General features: G+C 42.5%; 1 protein-coding gene across 1 annotated transcript in view; it reads right to left on the bottom strand.

Moving 5' to 3' along the window:
- Positions 1 to 21,873, bottom strand: part of mei1 (meiotic double-stranded break formation protein 1) — a 66,999-nt gene extending 45,126 nt beyond the window's left edge. The window contains exons 1-15 of the mRNA XM_008300412.1: positions 21,730 to 21,873; positions 21,377 to 21,500; positions 18,330 to 18,380; positions 17,195 to 17,268; positions 15,902 to 16,007; positions 10,526 to 10,735; positions 7,609 to 7,778; positions 6,094 to 6,208; positions 5,513 to 5,632; positions 3,953 to 4,052; positions 2,715 to 2,849; positions 2,186 to 2,303; positions 1,428 to 1,519; positions 909 to 1,056; positions 419 to 530 (exon numbers count right to left, since the gene is read on the bottom strand). Coding sequence (XP_008298634.1) covers positions 419 to 530; positions 909 to 1,056; positions 1,428 to 1,519; positions 2,186 to 2,303; positions 2,715 to 2,849; positions 3,953 to 4,052; positions 5,513 to 5,632; positions 6,094 to 6,208; positions 7,609 to 7,778; positions 10,526 to 10,735; positions 15,902 to 16,007; positions 17,195 to 17,268; positions 18,330 to 18,380; positions 21,377 to 21,500; positions 21,730 to 21,873 — 1,819 coding nt within the window. The remainder of the gene's footprint in view (positions 1 to 418; positions 531 to 908; positions 1,057 to 1,427; positions 1,520 to 2,185; positions 2,304 to 2,714; positions 2,850 to 3,952; positions 4,053 to 5,512; positions 5,633 to 6,093; positions 6,209 to 7,608; positions 7,779 to 10,525; positions 10,736 to 15,901; positions 16,008 to 17,194; positions 17,269 to 18,329; positions 18,381 to 21,376; positions 21,501 to 21,729) is intronic.
- Positions 21,874 to 22,552: the final 679 nt, after the last annotated feature.

Below are 22,552 nucleotides of genomic sequence, written 5' to 3'. Positions count from 1 at the left end.
ATGTAAAATAGTATAAAATGAAATGGTCATTTAGAGATTTAGGGGAAAATAAATTGTTTACATTTACTGAATAATTTTAAAAAACAAGATTTTTTTTGAAAAATTGTTCAAATTTGGTGTAATTCAACTCAACTCAGCAGTAAGGTACCAATCATTTCTGAACTGCTATAATATTACAGTGACTGTCAGCTTACATAGTTTAGACACTCTCCAGATAACTGAAAAAATATTTATCCACGACCGCATCAGTAAACTCGACCAGTTTATGAAGAAAATTCTTATGATACCGATCAGAATTGCCAACCTGACCCTGAAGAAAACACACTCTGAGAAAGAATGCATGACACTGTATGAATGTATCATGAAACCACGAAACACCTACTTTTGTTATGAGTTTACACAGCGTTACGCAACTCACCCAGTTTATTTGCAAAGGCAGGCATGAGAGGCGGAAGAAGGGTAAACTGGGAAGAAAGGATGGAGTAGAAGTACTGCAGTGGCCCGGCGCTGGCTGCACGTTCACACACCTTCTGCAGAAAGACAAAAAAACTAAACACAAACTGTAAACAGTTTTGTCTTGATTTTCTCCCTGAAGAAAAGCAACAGAATATAAAAACAATCACTAGTACTACAGCAGACAGGCTGATCAATAGGCACACGTATCCATGTGTACAGAAAACAAACGAAGACGGAGGCTGTGAGGTTGTGCTTATTAATGCAGAGGACGTGCACAATAATGGTTGTGATCTATGTCTGTAAAAAGAGATGCCAGCAATTTATCATTTCTTAAGTGTTTGGTAAAAACTGTGACAGAGCGGCAGGATGTTGAGACGAGATGATGATGATGATGATGATGATGATGATGGATCGGACATGTGCATCTGTGTGTGTGTGATTGAGCGTCTCACAATAACGGTGGGGATCCAGACGGAGTCGCAGCAGCGCAGCAGACATTGACACAGAGATTCCAGCGAGTCCTGAGCGTTGTTGTTTTTGTATGGAGCTGTGAACGTGTTCTCCCTCAGAGCTGGCTCTGACGCACACTCTTCAGCCAGCCTTGGACAGACACAGGCACTTTTCAAACACCAACACGCACCAACGTATACGTAAAAACTGCACAAGAAATTCTAGGAGCACACATAACGATTAAATGAACGCTTTCATCTGCAGGTTCAGGGAAACTTTCTTCTGGCGGTTGAACACATTTAATCAGTGACTCCCTTCCTTTATATAATAACCAAACAGCACTTCATTCAGTTCAATACTACAATAAATCAATCCCTAAGACATGCGGTAGAACCTAATCAATGGACAATGAAAGAACAAGAAACGGCTGAACGCTTTGCACATTAGTGAGTCGGTTTATTCATTGATCCCTCAGTGGCTCCACTGAACCCTTTCAACATGTTGCCTAACAAAGTTCTGACCTGCAGGCAGCTTGAAAACAGACCAGGGCCTGAAGCAGAAATCGTTCAGACTTAGAAGGCTGGCTGCTTGGATCTAACCTCTTCAGACTCCCCTGAAACATGCCAACAAGAGATCAGGACACAAATAAGAAGAGAGGGGGGCAAAGAGATAAAGTTGTGCAAAGAGAAAATCCAATCACATCACAAAGAAAATGATTGTCTTTGATCAAATGTGTTTAAAACAATGAAAGCTCTCCTTTAAGACAGACAGAAAGAAAGAAACCCTAAAAGCTTCCTGTGATTAAATATTACTGACCTTGTGCTTTTAGGTCTCATATCTGTGTTCTGTCTCAGTGTGATTACAACGTTTGTTGTTTAGGCTGCAGCAGTACATGTCAACCTGACATATTTTGTTGACAGTCACTCTTACAGAAGGAATAAGGATGCTAAGAAACTCAACAATAGGACAGCTGTGAAGAACAACAGAAAAGCACATCCATTCCTTCGTGGAAGAAAGAATTCCCTTTGATCACACGTGTCAATCACACATGTACTGAGTGACGTGTCACCAGACAGCATCAAGGCCCGAAATGTGTGTCAGTGTCATTTTTAAAGGCGCCGATAACCACATAAAACAGCCTCCGTAGGATAACCTTCTCCAGTGGATAAGGTGGCACAGATAGGCGGCACAGACAGCTCTCTTCTCCCCCAGTTTATGAATTTTTCATCTTATAACTTTATTTTTGGATTTGTGGGTAAAACACAACTAACTAACTTACAGAGATCCGCTTTCGATGAGCGGCGGAGGGCGGAGGCAGCTCAGAGAATCTGCTCGTGATGGTCTCTATCAGTCCTTCTACTTCCTTGTACTGGACTGGTCTGGACTGGTGGTTTAGTCTGGAGGATTCAGAGAGCCGCAGCTGTTTAAACACACCTGATCATATGTTTGTTAGGAGGATGGCGAAGAGAAGACACAGGCGAGCAGTGCAGCAGGACATCCTGTGCATGTGTGAGTAGCTGTGTGTGTATACAGTGGACTCATTAAGCATAGTGTGTCTACTTATACGTGATGAGTGTCAGTAAGTGACGGAGTGAAGCGCTGACCTGGGCGACGTGCCTCTGTGTGAGTTCATTATTCATATAACTCTTATCCGTCAGTACCAAGTCAGAAAGAACTCTGCTGAGAAACAGCTACACAGCCTGAACTTTGTCTTTCACAAGTTACAAATCCTCAGGATGTAGCTGCACGAGTGTCCTTGACAACACGTGACTCATTTACGTGTCCACAGTGCTCGTGTTTGTGTACACCTGAACAAGGCGGAGGCGGCGCTGGCAGCCTGTGTGGCTACCAGCAGGCAAGAGCAGGAGACTCCGGCCAGCACGGCCTCTGAGACCGCCACAAAACCCGGGCCACTGGGAAACAGATGCACGCTCGGGGGCTGCCTACGCACAAAAACACAAACACGTTTGTTAACAGACAAAGAAGTTCCACTGTTGCACCGAAGGCCAGCAAGCAGGGGAACGAAATCTAAAGAGAGAAAGAGACATCTATCACGACTTCTGCTGGAATCATAGTCGTAAGCAAATAAGACAATAAAAGTTACACGGAGCTGTGGATCTTTTACACAGTGAGAACTATCAGAAAGTAAAGAAACAGGGAGTGGTTGTCGTCTCTGCTGATATGGATTTTTGACACTGACGTCAATAAAGCCCATCAAAAAGCTGGTGGTGTTTTTTCATCTGATCTGTCTAGAATTCTCCGACTTGCTGTGCCAACACCAGCAGTGGATGTTCGCTGGGTCGCAATAAAACCTGCCTTCCCTCCGTCTCGCTTACCAAAACACAGACTATTATTTTCTCACTTTAAGGGCAGGTACACATAATAAACAAATAGTGCTGACCTATTGGCATTACAAAGATCACCCGAGTATGTCTCCATGATGCAGCTGGCTCGCTGTTGCCACAACAGAAGTTGCATAGAACGTCCTAAATAACACATGCATGCACATTAAAGTGGACACAAACACACACACACACGCATGTACGCAACAACACACACAAATTCACAAACATAGAAATGCACGCACAAACCTAACACATTAATGGTCCAAAAAAAATGCCCAAGAATCTCTCTCACACACTTCAGCTTGTTCAGCACTTTCAGCGCTCTGGTCCAGCTACTTTTTTTTTTTTTTTTTTACTGTTCCGCTCAGCGTAAAGGACTAATTTCCCTCTTAGATTATGAAATCTCTTATCCCCTGTATCATTGCCATGTGACAGGGGGGAACATTCCATTAAAAATATGTCAACCTTGCAGAAATTGGATGGTGTTTTACTGGCTCCTGATATATTTTAATCTCGGAGACAGCAGACAGTTAATTCTAATCTAATTAAACTTCCCAGTGCACCATATTTAACGCGTTGTACAGCAGGTCCCTTCTCCTTGTCAGTGCGGCTGACAAGTACATGCTGTTCGGCTGATGAACCAACATGTGATGGAGTAAAACATCTTCAGCATAATTGGGTGTGAAAGAAGGAAATCTCACCTTTCCAGTATTTCAGTCAGCAGAAGCAGACCTTGTTTTGGCACTTCGGGGTTGGTCAGCCGCAGAGCCTCGTTCAAACTGCGCACCAGAGACTCGATACCTACACACACACACACCACACACACACACACACACACACACACTGTCGCTGCTCCAGAGAAACACTTTGCACACAGACCCTCACAGCCCACCACTCGTCTAATCTTGCTCGATGCCAAAGGTCTGAGAGCGTTTTGATGTCTGATATCTACGACACTACAGGCTACATCAGCTTCCTGCATTAAAATGAGTGGCATGCTCATTAATGTAACACAAAAGGACACCGACACTCACAATCATGCACATTAAACAGTGGCAGTGGTACATCTCTGTAATCTACCGCTACACTGGATCTGCTGTTATGAGCTCATGTTCATACTGACCTCAAGAAAGAAGCTAATAGCATCCAGGACGGGTTACATCAGATACCCTGTGTACTGGTAAATTAAGTCTTTTAAACCGTTCCTGTGGGGTTTAGAGGTGTAGTGACAGTGACGCCTTAAATACATAATCCAGTCGTAGAAACACTCAAACATGTACATCTTTCAAGAAAACACCACAATGACATTTTTGCCAATATGCATTTACTGCTTGATGGTATGACTACATTAAAATGTCGAGCTGAAATAACACAGCGTGCTGGAGCAAACAATGTAAACGTAGCGTCTCTTGTAGTGTAACGGTGACGTCTGAAGCAGAAAAAGCTGTTTAAAAGCTTCCACTTCAGCAGGGTGATAAAAAAAAATCCTTGTTGCCGTTTCAAAATTAAACAATTCAGGCTATTTTAAGCTGTCACAGAATCTCTGATGCCATCAATTATCCATTAGCACCTATTTCCACAGTTATGTAAACTGATCTAAAATGAAGCTGGTTGCTGCCAACATGTGCTGCTAACATCATTTGCAATCGCAGTGTACACAGTGGTGACATTGAGATATTTTGGCGCTCTTGCAGCTGAAACTGGTGCTTCTACTTCTAAACTCATTCCCTGCTTTTGTGCATCAGCGTCTGATGAAGACACAGTTGTGTTAACATCCATCCATCCATCATCTCTACACCTTAATCCGCACTAGGGTGGCGGGGGGCTGGAGTCTGTCCCAGCTGACTCAGGGTGAAGGCAGGTTCACCTGGACAGTAACCAGTCTAGTCGACAACCAAGCACACTCACATTCACACCTACGGACAATTTACAATCACCAATTAACCTCAGCATGTTTGTGGACTGTGGGAGGAAGCCGGAGAACCCGGAGAGAACCCACGCTTCACGGGGAGAACATGGAGACTCCACGTAGAAAGATCTCGGGTGTCCTCACTGGGGTGCGAACTGGCGACCTTCTAGCTGTGAGGCAACAGTGCTAACCACCGCTCCACCTTGCAGCTGTTGTGTGAACACATTAGGGTTTTTTTTTTGCACAATAAAAGGCTTTGAATTAAGCAGTGTGTACTCTGGATTTCTTCTGTAGCACACAAGGAGGAAGCTGTAACTCGTCATCCAGCTTTGTATACATTGGGTGTTCTCACCATAGACGGAGTGACACTGGGAGAAGAAGAGCGTGTCCTCAGTCAGCAACAGCAAACAGCTGTAGACGGACCACAGTAGTGCCTCACTGCTACTGGAGGCCAGACAGTCGAACAGAAACTCTGTGAGAGACGGAGATGAAAGCAGAAGCTTTGCGATGGGATAAATAAAGCTACGATAAAAAGGGAGAACAGTGTTGCTGCAGCATACGTCTCTTCTACAGCATCACCGTTACTAAACAAGGTAATGTTTTCTTGCACAGTTACAACACCAAGAATGAAGGCAATATTCTTTTGTTTTTGAAAGCCCCAACTTTTTCTGAAATTCTGGGGCGAAGAGAGAAATACATGTAGTGGTGGAGCTGCTGGAGTGACATAAAAACATAACAGATGTAAAGAGAAGAGAAGAAACATCAAAGACAAGCTAGAAGCAAGAGAAACACAGAGACGGTAGGAGCACAAATTTAGACAAAGAGAAGAAATCAAAAGGAAACAAAAAGGACAGAGGAAATTATTTGTAGAAGACAAATAAAAGAACTTGAATAGTGAGCCACCGTGTGTGTGTGCCTGCTTGTGACTGTTACCAGGTACATCAGCCTTGATGAAGGGAGCGCCGTACTGACTCGGAGAATGGACCAGAACAGCTGCCATACACTTAGCGCTGGTCACCTGCAATGTCTCATCACCACTCAGCAGCAACTGAAAGACAAGTTCAATGTGTGTTATTAGGATCCTCCAATCAACTGAAGAAACACGGCACCACAACACCCAAACCTAATGTCCACCCTGAAGCCTGAGCACTTTTATTCTCTCAGCTGATTGCTCCATTTGTGGCATCGCTGTTTATACAATTTTAGAAAACTACTGCAGGTCCAGAAAGCCATAAACATCTGTGAATCCTGTGTTTGACTGAAAATACAACAACTGCAGAAATGTTCAATAAATAAGTGAAACAGTTGCTGTTATGGATAAACTTCCTAATGGATTCAACACCATCCATGCTCGGGGCAGCCCTGAGTCCTCACAAACTTACAAAAACTGTGTGTCTGTGAATGTGGACATCAGGACCGGATTAGTGTTTATAGACCGACGTATGTGAAGAAGATCCTCCAACAATAACAAGCTACTGACGACAGAGATGAGGCAGCATGGTGGCTAACTGTCTCGTCTTCTGTATGCTGTCCAGCCTGCGAGCTTTGTTTTAATGTGTTAAGGTCGATCAAATATCGCCTGCAAGGAGAGCGCATTGATCGACGTTCTGAGTGATTGATGATCATCATAAACTCCTCGAGGAAAGGTTTATGCCACAAATAAATGAATTAGGTAGAGATAATATGCAGGAGGCGGTTCGGTCGACGTAGCTTCACCCAGCACTGGTGCATTTGCTCCAACATCGGTTCAAGTTCGGCATCATTTGAGAGCAGATTTAATTAATAATTTACACAACTGCATCATTTTTTCCTTCATAAGTGAGAATACTCTGATCTGTGTAAGAAACTGCAGAAGGAAAATGAAGCAAAAGCTGAAGAACTTGGATGCATTAGTTAGGTTTAAGAAGACTCACTGGGTTCAGGAACTCAGCCTGTATCTAGTGACGTCGTTCAACACATCCACTGTGAATTAAAGCAAAGCTACTCCAGTTTGCCTCAGTTCCTTTAGTGCAGCATAGTTCATGTTATTTGTCTTCGCAACTTCAAAAGCACTTGAGTTTTTTCATCCCCCCTCCCCAAGTTCTCTGTAGTTTTCATGCAGATGCGTCTGGTTATAAACAGTCGAGATGAATTTTGTTTTGGGAGAGTTCGCCAGATTTAGGTGATTATTTAGATAAAGCTGAATTTTACAGCAACACATCGCACCCTGGCGATCTGCACAAACCCACCGACGTCATGAGTAATGTGAGTCATCACTGAGAAAACCTAACTAGATGTAATCTGCGCATTGATTTCCCAGACATGAAGCACAAATATTTGTTCAGAGCAAAACCTCCCCGAATCCCCATTCAAAGGCACATTAATCCAGGATTAGAACTCCTTGTTATGATTATCGTCAGCGATAGAATGCCGGTCTTGGGGGTGAGAGCAGGATGTTTGGACAGAGACCTTTTTCAGTATGAGAGGCAGAGGGCAGTGGTCGGGGGGCTGTTGCTCTTGGTTTTGGCTGAGGATCTGGCTGTCGTTGGCGAGGATGTCCTCATTCTCATCGCACATCATCTGACTGTTCATCAGGGCTGACACTGCCTCGCCCTGCTGCACGAGTTGCCACAGCAGGCCTAGCAGACAAATGAGAGAAAAAGATTTAAGAACACACACTGATGGTGTCATTAGTAAAAAATACAGTACAAACAAATGACCCACATTAATAGTAGATGATTAACAAGATCTTAAAAATGTTTGTTTTTAAAGCTTTGATATGTGATCTGTACCGACACTAGCCACAGCATCAGTATCACCACCTTAAATACTCCATTTGCCTGGAAATGAACTGCTCTGTTTCAGCACCACAACAGACACTTTCAAATGACGTACGTATAAATGTTAGATCACTTCTGCAATAATAAAAGCCCTTGTGGTGCGAGGATTCTTCACAAATTCCATGAATTTGTAAATAATGAAAATGCAACCTACCAAAGTAAAGACAGAATAAAATATAATAATCTTGACTTGCAGGTATTTCTTAAACTGATTTAAACATAAGATCAGGTAACATTAAGTCATAGTGACATAGGCTCAGTCCTCACAGAGAGAAGAAACGTATGAAACCCTATGGAAAGATCAAAAAATGTCAGATACATTAAACATATGAAACATACATGAACTGATGAAGCCCAGCCCAAACTTCAAGTGTCACAGTATCGCGCAGACGAGCTCACTACATCTATTACTGATTTAATTTCACAGTTACTGAGATAAATACATCGACAAATGGAATTTAATCCAGCCATCTGGGAACAAAGTCATAAAAAAAACAAATCAAAACCATTTGTTAAGCGTGAGGGAGAGTACGTCTCCATTTATAGAAATGTCTTGAACATTCTTTACACATTGCAGCATTAAAGGAACTGAATAATAATCCCGTTCTTTCCACCACATTTTCTGTTATCGTTGGGGCTAGAGAGGCTAAGATGACTGATATTAAACTAATAAATACAAGAACAGCAACAGCCCGACTCCAGAAGCTGATGAAACCCAACCTTCCTTGCAGCTCTATACCGAGCATGCCGTGCATCCCACTTGTCTGCCAAGTTAACACTGTGATATAACATCTTCAAATTTCTAGGAGATAATGACTCCATTTCATTTTCAATAACTCCTCTGCCCCCGGTGTAAACCTCTATTCTGGTTATCACCAAAGTGCACGCTGTCGAGCACATTGTTCTCAACACTACGAGATAGCGACACTCTTTCATCTCAGTATAATCCTTCCTCTTTCTCCATCAAGCTTCACCCGTAAGAAGATCTGGGGATGAAAATAACTCAATTTATTTACTAATAACCCCTGAAAGTAGTTGACATTTATAAAAGTGAGCCAAAACAAGAGCGCTGCCGTCCATACTTCAACAGTCCTCATCTTAATGCTCTCCCAGTGACTGGGAGGGAGACTCTGATTCATGTACGGCATCAAATTCATAAAATACAGTCGTGACTCCATAATCGACCCTCAACAATCCTAAACCTGCTATCTGACAGGTTTTTAGGAAAAACGAACGGATCCCATAAAAACAGCCTTAACATAGCGACAGCCTTGGATTGTGACTCCGACATAACATTTAATGTCACCAATCAGGATGACGGCGTATTATCTGACTGAACAATCCCACAGATTGGCTACGTTCACACTGCAGGACTTGATGCTCAATGAGGATTTCTTTGTGACTTCCTTCACGTTTCCAGTTCAATGCGACTTGTATGTGATCTGCTGTGTGAACTTCATACGAGCCAAAAGTGTCCCGCATGCGCAGAAGAGGACACGACGACGTCACACGCAGCGAGCGTGCTCAGTGTTTATGGAAGTAAACATGGATGGTAACGGTGGAGCGTATCTGCCACTCCCCCGCCGCCACCGATGGTGGAAACAGAAGTGTGAGCGCTAACTAAACTAGCATCAGCAGCCAAGTACTGCCTGTGTGTTCTGGACACTTCCACCTCATTGGACCGCTCTGAAGGGGTGGATGTGGCCGGAACGTGCACAAGCTCACCGGTCAATTAGACGTGAAATCCAGCGATGCGTAGTGTTCTAACAATACACTAGTTATAACAACTATGAACAATGAATATTAACAACTAATGAGCCTTCCAGCATCAAGTCCTCCTTGTATCTCGACCTCCGTCTTGACAATCCGACAGCTTTGCTATCTGACATAACAGAAGGTTTTACGTTTAGTGTCAGATTATCAATTCACGACTGTATATGCAATTTTTCATCCAGGCAGCTCCTGATGCTGTCAATGAAAGTCTAAAACCTCCCTCGCCAAGTGGCCACAGTATGGAGGGAAAAAAGACGGCGTCTGTACGTACTATCAACATTTTTATTTGTTTCTGCTCTGTGTAAACACTGCCTACAGTTGAATCCAGCTCAGCTGACTAGCCCCAGATTTTTTGTCACATGACTGTTGGTCACAACTAAGCCAGCTTCTTGGTTGAGTGCTGAATTTTTAGTTTCTTGTAAGAATCTGATGGTGATGGTGTATTTTTTGGTGAATTAAAAATATTAAATAAATAACTAAATAAAAAGACAGAAAAACAAAACGATTTTGATGAAATACTCTGATTTGGAGGTTAGATTCTGTTAATTTTCCTGACAAACTTGAGCGAAAGGCCAAATGTTAAAATTCAGTTGACTGTTCTGTTCTGACAGCTTCTCGTTCTGATAATTGCTTTAATTTTTTAAAAAGATAAACCTACCAGCAGATTGCGGGGCTCAGAGGGTAAAAGCAACCAGAGGGTAAAGTCAGTTTTTAGAATATCTAATGACAAACTAATAAATAAAACAGATAAAACTGAGGGATGTTTTTCTCACCAACACAGTTTCTGATGAGCGGTGGGGAGTCGGCGTTGCCTAAAGTCTGCAGCAACAGGACGCACAACCTGTCTCTGATGCCAGTTGGCAAGGCCTGGGTGACTGAGCCCCCAGGTGTCCCGAGCAGCTGGAGCCACACATATAAAACCGAAGTCTTAAATGCTTCATCTGGGTAAAGCAAGGTCGAGCACAGGTGGTCCAGCAGGGGCACTGGTAGATGAAAAAGGAAACAGAAAGCAAACAGAGGATTTAGGCAGGATAATAAAAGCATGATCTCAAACTGGTTTGGTGCAACAGCAACAATTAAATACATGCAACACATCAAGTAGAGTGTGTTTAATCTAGTCCATGTGTCTCAAGATGTACCATAAATCAAGTCATTAATCAAGAAAGACCTACTGTATGTGTGTGTAATTAAGCAGGAGCGCAGACAAAGATACTCAAAGGAGAGGTAAAGATATTACTGAGAGAGGAGCACAGCTAAACAGACAACAACAGGGACAGTGAGACGATAACACAGCAGAGAAACAAACCACAGGGAATGAAGCTACGAGAGGCTATTGTGGAATTAGCATCGGAGGGGAAAGCTGTCTTGAAACGATTGAACATTGGCTACTGGGAAGAGAGAGTGGAGTAAAATGGCAGGCAGAAAGGAGAGTGAATAGAGGAGATTAAAAAAAAAAAATAATACATGAACTGGAGTCTTCTCTGAGCGCAGCAGACGGCAGCTAGAGACTCCCAGGTACACCGTCTGCCAGTAAAAAGCCTGATTCAGATTCACAAGACAGAGCAAAGAGACCGAGGACGGAGCATCAGCCACGGAAAGAGTGAGGATGCAAAAGAGACCGAGAGGAAGATGCAAGATGAGGGAGAAAGGTTGAGGAAGAAGAGGAAGAGCTAAAAAATGACTCTATAGCTATAAGCAATTCATAAAGCTGTTGCATAATTGCACACAATCCACAGTGTTGCAGGTATTTAATAAACTCAGATTCAACAACTTTAATGCCTTTAATGTTTTGGCAAAACCTGGACTACATTCGTTATTGGTGAGTCTGGCAGCAAATCGTGTCTTCTGCAATATTTTTGGAAGAACATTGATGCTGAAATGTAGGAAAAAAAATTAAAAACCTTCCTCTAGTTGCTTCCTTAATTGTGTGTGCCTGTGCGTTACGGGGACTGCATGCAGTTCAGACTTGTTATTGTTAAAACTGTTATTAGGTCCAGCCTTTGTAAGATTGCTAGTAAAGCGAGCAGGCTGAGTGTTACCGAGTCACGTAGAACTGAGAATATACGTCTATACGCAATTACAGAAGCCACATATCACGGTGGTTCTCTTGGTAAACAGCCCCATTAAATTAATAGATTGATTAAGGCACTTATAGCATTTGCAGTAAATTAAAAATTAAAAATGTGAGTACTTTTCTTAATGTAGTGTTTAACAAATTAATGCAAAGTGCCATAACACAAGAACTGTGTTGATTGTAACTGAATTAAATGTTTCTTTAATGTATGAATATAAATAAATAACCAAACATAAAAAGCACTAAAGTCACAGTGATGGACTTGAGATCATCCATCCATCCATCATCTCTACACCTTAGTCCTCACTAGGGTCATGGGGGGCTGGAGTCTATCCCAGCTGACTCAGGGTGAAGGCAGGTTCACCTGGACAGGTAACCAGTCTATCACAGGGCTACACTTAGAGACAGACAACCAAGCACACTCACATTCACACCTACGGACAATTTACAATCACCAATTAACCTCAGCATGTTTGTGGACTGTGGGAGGAAGCCGGAGAACCCGGAGAGAACCCACACTGCACGGGGAGAACATGGAGACTCCATGCAGAAAGATCCCGGGTGTCCTCACCGGGATGCGAACCGGCGACCTTCTAGCTAAGCACCGAGCCACCTCGCAGTCCATTTACTATAACTTTGTATTTCAAAAATACTGAAGAAAATTCTGCCACATGCTGACATACGACAGAAGGTGAGACGTGGACGGAGGCATGTTTGGACAAAGAGAAGAAAGAGAAGCAAACGTGGCTGTAATAGTGGCTTTGAGAACAGACGGATAAACAGTGTTAAAGAGCAAGGCTGTAGAAAAAGACAGAGGAGCGCAGAGCTAGCGAGTGTAGAGGAGAGACAGAAAGAGATGACAGAGCAGGAGAGCCAAGTCCAAGCCCAGCTGCTCTGTGAAGCAGATCAAACCCCCATGTGAGGCAGGAGAGGCTCCCAGACATGTTTGATTAAACCAAAATATATGAGGCGGCCAAGATGAGAGCCAGGCATAAAGAGAGGAGGAGAGAGAGCAAAGGGAAAGGGGTAGGTGGTGGGTAAATCCTCCACAGGCGCAGCACAGAAATGTAAGGAATAACATATGAAAGGTTAACTCAGATGGAAAATAAAACCTTTACCACATTTTCTGACACTTAGATACGAACACAGTGGCAGGCATAAAAAAAACCTGAAAGGTCTGTTTCTCTTTGCCGTGGTTACAGTTTTCAGGTATTTTTACATTCTTGCATGTCGCCTTTCTTTCATATTTCCGCAAAGAGTTAAAGCTGTACTGACAACTGTGTCGTCTGATTAGAGATACTGTTCCCTTTAACACTGCTAAAATGTGCAAATCTAGAAAATGCTGCCACTGTCATATTGTCCACCGTACTATTGTCCTTCCCCTCTTTTATCTTTCTTGTTATCTTTGTCTGCCTTTCTCTTCTTCTTTATCTCATTAATGCTTCATCTTCCCTCTCTGCTCCCTCATTTTGTCTGCAACCACTCTACAGTCAGGACTCGAGGGAGTAAGACACCAGCAAAGCAGAAAGAGATGAGGGAGGGAGGGAGGGGGGGAGAAGATAAAGAGAAAATAAAAGACTAATTCCAGCTGAGAAAAGCAAAAGGAGAGGGGGGGAAAAAACAGAGGGTTTAATCAGTTAGATAGACGGGCAGACAGCGAGTCGCAGAAAGAGCGGAGTCCGTTGGGTGCTCTGGGCTCGTGTTGTCATTGCTGTGCTGCTGTCGTTAGTCCAAACAGCCCCACGGAGACTTGTTGAGTGACAGGCCGCAGACAGGCGCGCACAGTCAATAGTGGCAGCCCGCATCTTGCATCAGCATCTAAACAACCCACCGCTACCTGTGGCTGCTCAGGGGAGTTTGTAAAACTCATGAAAATACATGGGAGATGGACAAACAGCGAAACAACCGCGATGCCTGCTTGTTCGGCACAGGGCTCACGTTCGCTCTCGACTGTAAAACAGGCGCTCGGGCATGACACAAACACACACACACACACACACACACACACACACAAGCTTACAGCTGACTAACAATGCCCATTAGGCAGAGAGGAGAAATGGTTCAGTGCATAGGCAGACATTGCACAGGTGGTTGTAGCAGAGATTAAATCAGGGACTGTGTGGCGTGGGGGGCGAGATGCAATATCGTTCCGCCTCACGCATCTAGTTAGAAATATATATCCATATATATGGGAAATCTCAAGTAAAAAAAAAAGGCTATATGAACATGTATTTGTGACTTTTTATTTTTACTGTCAGCAGGTGCTGGTGTGGGATTGGCTATGCAGATAGAATGTTAAGTACGGCTATCTCCATGCAGCCAGGGCGCAATTGAAAAGGTCATAACAGCCAGAGAGATTGAATTGAGAAAGTTCAGAGGAAAGGATATGAAAGATACAGTTTTGTGACTTTTTTTCTAATTTCTCAGAGGCACTCAGAGTGGAATGGGGTGTAGCATGGGAACGACTGCAGCAGAAGTGGACGTAGCGCAAATATTTCAATGCATTTGGGATACAATGGAAAAGGTCAATTGAAAAGGTCAATTGAATTTTCTCCATCTCTCCGTGTTGAGAGCACAACGGATGTTGAGAATTAGATATTCTTTCATATCCGTCGTTTCCATTTTGGGGATATCTAATATCGGTAACACATAGCCTCTGAGATAAATTGCCTTTGCATTGGTTAAATTTTTTTACTCAATGTCCTTTCAGATGCCAGAGCAAAGACAGGAACAAGAGATGTGACAGCATCATGAGCTGTCTGAAATCTGACCCGATCCTGTCTCAACTGGTTTTTTAAAACTGACCCAAAGCAAACTGTGTCATCATCTTCTTTGTGGATACTCTATATATCCCTGAAGGGTCTTTGCTACACAATGAGGTCAGTGGTCGTAGTTTAGGGCTACGTAAACAACATTTACTTGACTTGACTTCTTGCTCATACATGATGCAGCGGGGTAACGGTCGCAACAAGACAGTCTCTCAGTAAATAAAGAAATCCATCCGTCCTCTTGTCAGTGCTTTCTGGTATTAAAATAAAATCAACAACACAAAATTATAGAAATTGCTAATAATATCTCTAAGTACAACAATTGTTTATCACATGACCTGTGACAAAGCACTGTTGACACTAAAGTGTATTCTCACATGCAGTCGTGACTCGATAATCCAACACTAAATGTAAAACCTTCTATGTCAGATAGCAAGGCTGTCGGATTGTCAAGACGGAGGTCCAGATACAAGGAGGGCTTGATGCTTGAAGGGTTGTTGTTAATTATTGTTCATAGTTGTTGTAATAACTAGTAGGGCTGGTCCCAATAGAACTTTATGCTCTCTGGATATTTGGGCCCAATTAATGATGAATATCCGAACATTCGGCGTGATCGGGGGACACTTCCACCCCGGGGCAGCGCTCTGACGGGGTGGAAGTGTCCAGAACACACAGGCAGTACTTGGCTGCTGATGCTAGTTTAGTTAGCGCTCACACTTCTGTTTCCTCCATCGGTGGCGGCGGGGGAGTGGCAGATACGCTCCACCGTTACCATCCATGTTTACTTCCATAAACACTGAGCACGCTCGCTGCGTGTGACGTCGTCGTGTCCTCTTCTGCGCATGCGGGACACTTTTGGCTCGTATGAAGTTCACACAGCAGATCACATACAAGTCGCATTGAAGTGGAAACGTGAAGGAAGTCACAAAGAAATCCTCATTGAGCATCAAGTCCTGCAGTGTGAACGTAGCCAATCTGTGGGATTGTTCAGTCAGATAATACGCCGTCATCCTGATTGGTGACATTAAATGTCATGTCGGAGTCACAATCCAAGGCTGTCGCTATGTTAAGGCTGTTTTTATGGGTTCTGTTGGTTTTTCCTAAAAACCTGTCGGATAGCAGGTTTAGGATTGTTAAGGGTCGATTATCAAGTCCCGACTGTATTCTTTTTATATTGATGCAACTTTCAAATGTGGACTATAAGTGCTAATAAAGATCATAAACATTTGGACACACATGAAAACTGTTTACATTTGTAGACGTGTGTTACTGTGAGACCGGATGAAGTGTGTGTTGCAGAGTCTCACCATACTGAGTCACGAGGCTGTGGGCCACATTAGGCACTGCTTTCACAAGGTTTCCCAAGAACGTGAGGGTTGGCAGGAAACGCTTCACAGTGTGCTGGTCACTCAGCTAGATAGGGAATACAATAATCAATATCACACATGCAACACTGTGACCTATCTAGATGAACACGGCACAGGAACAGTTTTATACGGTATAATTGGACAGGCTTTGCTGTACAACACAAGATCAACAGTGTCACATAAACAGCCTCAACACGTTTGCCTTTTTTTTTGTCATAATTTGCAGTAAGTCCAAATTCCTGGGGCAGTTGTAGCTACACAGCGGGCATAAAAGACTAAGACTTCCACAAATGATATTCATGTTTTTCATTTCACATTACAAATTTACCTACAATTACTCCAACACCCCAACTAGGATACCACACAGTCACTTTACCTCCACAAGCCCAAGGTCTTATTTTTATATTTTCCACCTGAAAAAACATCCCCAAATTTAGTGTGCAACAGCTCCACAACTGTGAAGAAAAACACAACAACCTTGGGCACTACAGATAAGAAGCACTTGGAATACTTCCACTTAATGAAAACAGTGAATTAGAGAGGAAATAGTGGCCTTGTAACGACGAGTCAGTAAACACTGTTGTTATTTAACCTGTTCTAAAAATTCTCAGTTGCACTAAATGTAATGAAATAGAAATGAAGCACAACAATGGTACATCCATATTAGTCATAGTAGTGGAAGGCAGCTTTTGCCCTAAATCCTCCACGCTTAAAAACCTTCAAAAAATGGCCGTGAGTTGAATAATAGATGCAGCCTAATCCTGCAGCAGGAAGCTCCAGGGTTAACCTGAGACAAATGCCTGTAACTCATTCAACACCATACAGTAAACCTGCCTCTTTCTCCTGTACTACACTCCGAACAGAAGGTTCTTTAAATACGTTCTGTATAAAAGCCTCTAATCAGGCTCTATTCTGGTCGTATAAATAACACCTGTCTGCCCTGACTGGTGTTATACCTTTCTGTCATCATCAGTATACACAGCTCAACTATTTTCCACCTGCAGCGCCGGCTGCAGAACGAGGCTTCTCCACAACCGCCTCACCCTGAGGTGACACAACAGCAGCGAGAGGGAGACAAGCACACTGACTGTTTACTAAACAGCCCCGGGAGGATATAGTGTTGGTTACACAAGTGCTGTTAAAAGTTTTAACATGTCGGGTGCGTCCCCGTTCCTGCATGCGTACATGAGTAGGAGTGTTTCTCTATATATCTGTAAAAAGTGTTTGTCTCACCTGTTTGTGTACCTCGTCCAAAACAAAGCGAAACGACAGCTCGCTCTGCAGCTCCACAAGCAGCTGAATCAGCACTGGCAAACATAAACACGCACAAATGTATGCATGTACACAGACATCAAACAGAAAGCAAAGAGAGGCATTCATTAAATAAACCTCACAGTGAAGCACAGTTTCACACTTTTGCAGAAAAGTCTTTATGTATTCAGTAATTTAATATGGATTAATCCCAAGTTTTGTCTTTTTAAAATCAACGGTATTTGGTTTCATTTTCGGTTTTCAAGCTTATCTTGTGCACAGCTGTGAAAAGATTTAAGAATTCTTTTGCAATTTCATGCTTCCAACAGTCCATACCGTTCATTAGCATAGCATCTGATGTGACTGCCATAAGGACACGATCCGGGTTTACCTCTCAGCGAAAGCCAAAGCTCTCATTAAGTTGACGGCTTTACACGATTTCTAAGCTGGCGAGTCTTCCTTCTCCACACGCACGCACGCAGATGTGATAACTGCATTATTTATACGGGCTCAAATGAGTTTCAAAATGTGTTCTTCACACATTGTTTGTGCAAAGACCAAAAGCAGTGTCAAAATTTAAGCACTCTACTAACTATTACAGCAAAGTGGTCCCCAAGGCATTTTAAGACAGCTACCATAAAATCATTCTGTCATTTGCACTTACCAAGACATTTTTGCATTTTGAGAGGCTGCACTGAGCCAAATGTGTCTGAGTGCTAAAAACTGCGACTTTGCTGTGAGGCCAGCGTTGAGGATACAGAAAAAAAATCTGCATACAGCTGCCAGAATCAATCAGTACATACAAAGAGAAATTGGTACTTCAGCTATGCACGACGCAGCAGTGAATGATTATCTACATGCAGACTGAAGTCAAAGCCTTCAGAAATGTTGAGAGGCACGAGGAGTCAAAGATCAGCTTCGTTAAAGAGAAGTTGTGTGTAAGTATTTTGGAGAAAAATTCACAGTGTGTGTGTGTTCATATAACTCAAAAGAATGTGCTCATGTGAGTGCAGTGTGAGCAGGCTGTGTGGATGTGTACATACAGTATTTATGTGTGTTTGGTGAGCACACACACACACACACATATTATTCAAACTACAAACAGAAATCTCTTCACCTTGGTCGACCTTCTCCAGAGTGACAGGGTCCTCCACAGTCTGAAGCATCCCTACGGGACAAAAGCATGGACTTGCATGAACTGGTTTAAAAAGCATTATTCACAAACCTCTTGCAATGTACAGAAGTCTCACAAAAATATAATAAGAAAAGGCTTGAAAATTAATATAATCATACAAGAAAAAGTGACAAATTAGGTTAATGAATAAAAATCAGGAGTCATGTCAGGAAGTGTGGCGAGTTTTGCTCGATAGCCAAAACATCAGGCGTGTAAGAAATTCTAACGTTGCATCTGTAAACACTATCCTGCAAGCATGTAAAAAGGCAGAGTGCAGTGGGAGCCGAAAGGCTTATTTTATATTGGATTATACTTTCATTGGCACACGGTGTGGTGCAGTTCAGCAGACCATCCCACAAACACTGTAATGGCTCTTCTAATATCTAGTCATATCGGTCAGAGCTTTTACTGGCTTACAAATCTGCTACATATCCTCTTATTGCACTAATTAATTAGAGCTCAAATGGTTCAGGCCTGATTCTTTACACTCTGATTACCAAATGTTCAGAGGAGGAAAGAGGAGGATGTATCAGCAGTATCTTCTGATGGTGTGGTGATGAAACACACAAGGGTATAATTGCAGCAATAAGGATTTTATAAACCAACTCACCGGTGCGATTTACCTGCCGTTCTCATAACATCTACAATCGTAGTAATTCAGTGTGGTGGGGATAATGTACAGAGCAAGGCATTAAAGTATTAACCGCAACGCAATGTTTAGAACGTTACCTTCCCTGTACGTATTAAAATATAATCTTATAGGTTCACTGGTGGCACTGGATGGTTGTCATATTATTATCTATCCATCATCTATACACCGCTTCATCCTCACCAGGGTCACTGGAGTCTATCCCAGCTGATTTGGACAACTGGACAGGTAACCAGTCTATCACAGGGCTACACTTAGAGACAGACAACCAAGCACACTCACATTCACACCTATGGACAATTTACAATCACCAATTAACCTCAGCATGTTTCTGGGAGGAAGCCAGAGAACCTGGAGAGAACCCACGCTGCACGGGGAGAACATGGAGACTCCACGCAGAAAGATCCTGGGGACACGAGCCAGCGACCTTTTGGCTGCGAGGCAATGATGCTAACCACCGAGCCACCTTTTGTCATCTTATTGATAACTTTACATCCACCCAAGACACATCAAACGTTGTCGTAAATCTTTGCATTTTGTTATTTGATGTGCTGGTTTTTCTGACTTCTATAATCAGACAAGCATAAAGCTGCATGACAAAAGAAAAACATCACTAAGAACAGGTAGGCTGTTTCATTAGTTTTCAAACCACGTTTTCTTCAAACACATTTCTTGGCAGATTCTTGTATTTCTTCCATAGAAGGTGCCAGTACTGCTGCTGGTATTTTGTGCCAGTGTTTCATGCCTTTATCTTACATTTTTCATATGACTGGAATAAGCACTGCCACAGAAATTCACCCATCTGAGAAATATTTACACAGACAAAAAACAAAACTGCCCACGACTCGGCAGCCAATTATTTTAGATGGTCAGTTAGTTCAATAATTCAACCATAAAATAAAACCCCCACTTCTAATACAGATGCCATGAAAAATTACCGTCAGTTAGATGGACCAGACAAAGTGTAATATCAAGGCCCAAATAACTGCTTAGTTCAGCTGCAAATCAATGTTCTGGCTTAATCTTACCAGAGACGGCAAACATATCTCTTAACACCGCTTTAATATGAAAAAAGAAGTGAACTGCAGGTCATTCCTAATATTTAATGGATGATTTTTATTGTTTTGTACAACTGTCTTATGTTGAATAATTTGAATATTTCCATATCTAATTGCTCAGGTAGTGTGATGAGATCAATTAACTCCATTCTTCAGTCTGACCTTGCAGGAAAGCTGGAATGTGACTGCGATGCCAGCACAGCAGTGGACTGACACGGTGGAGTTTAGTTCCAGGGAGTGGGAAGGTTAGACAATCAAACGCAAGCCAATGAGATGTCTAAAGCCCCTTTAAGACGCGCATTACTTTCTGACAGAATGTGAACCTTTTTCATAAAAGTTGCAGCAACAATCTTCCTCGGTCAGACCCAGTAACATTCCTCTATCACTTTAATCACAACACAGGGCTGAACTAAAACGCAGTCACATTATCAAATAGACAAGTGATGCACTTTGAAGCGTGTGAAGCAGTTTGGGGGAAGAATTTTTCCACATTTTAGCATAAATACTGGTCCAAAAACATCACAGAGAGCAAAAGAGAGAGCTTGATGGCAGATTCCCTTTGTTCTACAATTCCACTACAAATGGAAATATCCATAATAATAAAACTTTACGATGATGAAGACAGACTTTACCAGGTCGGAATAAAGAGTCGTACCAATCTGCGTCTTGACGAAACAATTATACACGGGATGCAACAGAAATAACTTCCATAATTACTTGTAATTAGCAATGATCCTGGTAATGAAGACAGTTGTTGTTTGATCAGTCAGGATCATAACACTGTGTACTTTCTCTTCACATCAGATAGGTGAGCTGTCACACACACACAGACGCAGTTTGTATATACGCCACAGGTAAATCATTTGTTAGACAGGGATTTAGATTTAATCTTTTGTTTATCAGAGCATTATTATGCATCGTGTAACTTGCTGTCTCATGTGTATGACGCGTACTGTGGCTCACTCTGACACTTTCAACTTGGAATGAAGCTGCCATTAATGCAGAAATGACCCACGTCTGAATGACATAATGCCGTCACTTCACCAGATTGATTAGGCACCCAGTGTTATATATCGATCGTCTGAAAAGGGCTTTAAACAGCCACTTCTGGGTAGGGGTGCTTCTTGCTTCTTCTTTTTTTTTCTTATCAGCTCAGCTCACAAAACTACTTGCAACTCCACAGAGATACCAGCTAAAAGGTAGAAGTCCAGCTCTTCTTAATCAATCTCACTAAAGCTTCCTTTACATTGTGAAGTGACACTGTGTGCGCTGTGGTTTCTCACCCAGTAGTGTGGCTGTGAAGTGCAGAGAGACTCTGTGATCCTGCTGGAGCAGCTCCCTTAAAGCCCCCGGACAGCACTTCAACACCCCACTGACACCAGATAGGGCAGAAGACTTCCTCACAGCCTGGCTCACACAGACAGAAGCATGTGAGGCTAAATAAAGTCCGTTCATCAGAGGAAATTGATATGATCATTTTCATACGCATTTCTGGGGAATCACACAGAACTTAGATACTTTGCACAGCACACAACATAGCCCACTTAGCTAAATAAATACAGCACAGTTGAGGGTTTGATTTGGTTAGAGGAAAGCTCCACATTCCTCCCAGATGAAACACTTTAACGCTGCTCACCGCGATGTGGTCACTCTCCATCATTTCGACCACACAGGCCACACAGAGCAGCGGCCCGCCCCCCTCCGCGGGCCCGACGCGACCGCTCCACTTTGGGTCGTGTCTGAAGTGAATCTTGTCATAAACGATATCCCCGCTTGTCATTGTAGTCGTTTCACCTGGTGGAACAAAACCACAGCTCGCGGTTTACCTTGCAAGTCGAACGGGTGAGTGGAGAGGCTAGCTAGCTATTGCTAATGCACAACCATAACTAGCTAACTTTAAAATTAGCATTAGCTAACGGTAAAATAGCAACTTACCCACAATTCTCCTTTAGAGGAAGTTGTTGATTTCGGTTAAAAATCCATTTTTAAAAAAGAAGAAAAAAAAGCCTACCTATCGACAAACTCTTTCAATTAAAATACGTTTATTTAATAGGACGAATTATCATTTAAACTAATAAATTGTGTCGCAGATGAACATAACTGCAGTATTTGCTTGTTAGCTACAGAGTGGTACAGCGCGTGCATAGAGTGACTGTCAAAATTCAAAACTTTATTGAACAGTTCAATTCAGTACAGGTTACACATGGAGGTCAATTATCCAGGAGTGCTGGTAGCATGTTTTCATATGTACATATTAATTACTATAATAGTGGGGGAAAAGATATATATGTTTATTTTATTTTATTTTATTTATTTATTTATTAATTGTCAGAACTGCTTGGTTGTATGTGGTTGTGCTGTTAAAATGCATCTAGAAAAAGTTCCCCCAGAAAAATAGCAGTTAGTGGATGTAATGCTTCATAAGCCAAAGAGCACCACAGGCTGAAGTCTGACCACAC

Source organism: Stegastes partitus, unplaced genomic scaffold (genome assembly GCF_000690725.1).
Source record: "Stegastes partitus isolate 25-593 unplaced genomic scaffold, Stegastes_partitus-1.0.2 Scaffold1537, whole genome shotgun sequence".
In the NCBI taxonomy this organism is placed as follows: Eukaryota; Metazoa; Chordata; class Actinopteri; family Pomacentridae; genus Stegastes; species Stegastes partitus.
The sequence above is the reverse complement of the archived record's forward strand: the minus strand, read 5'-3'. Positions and strand labels throughout refer to the sequence as shown.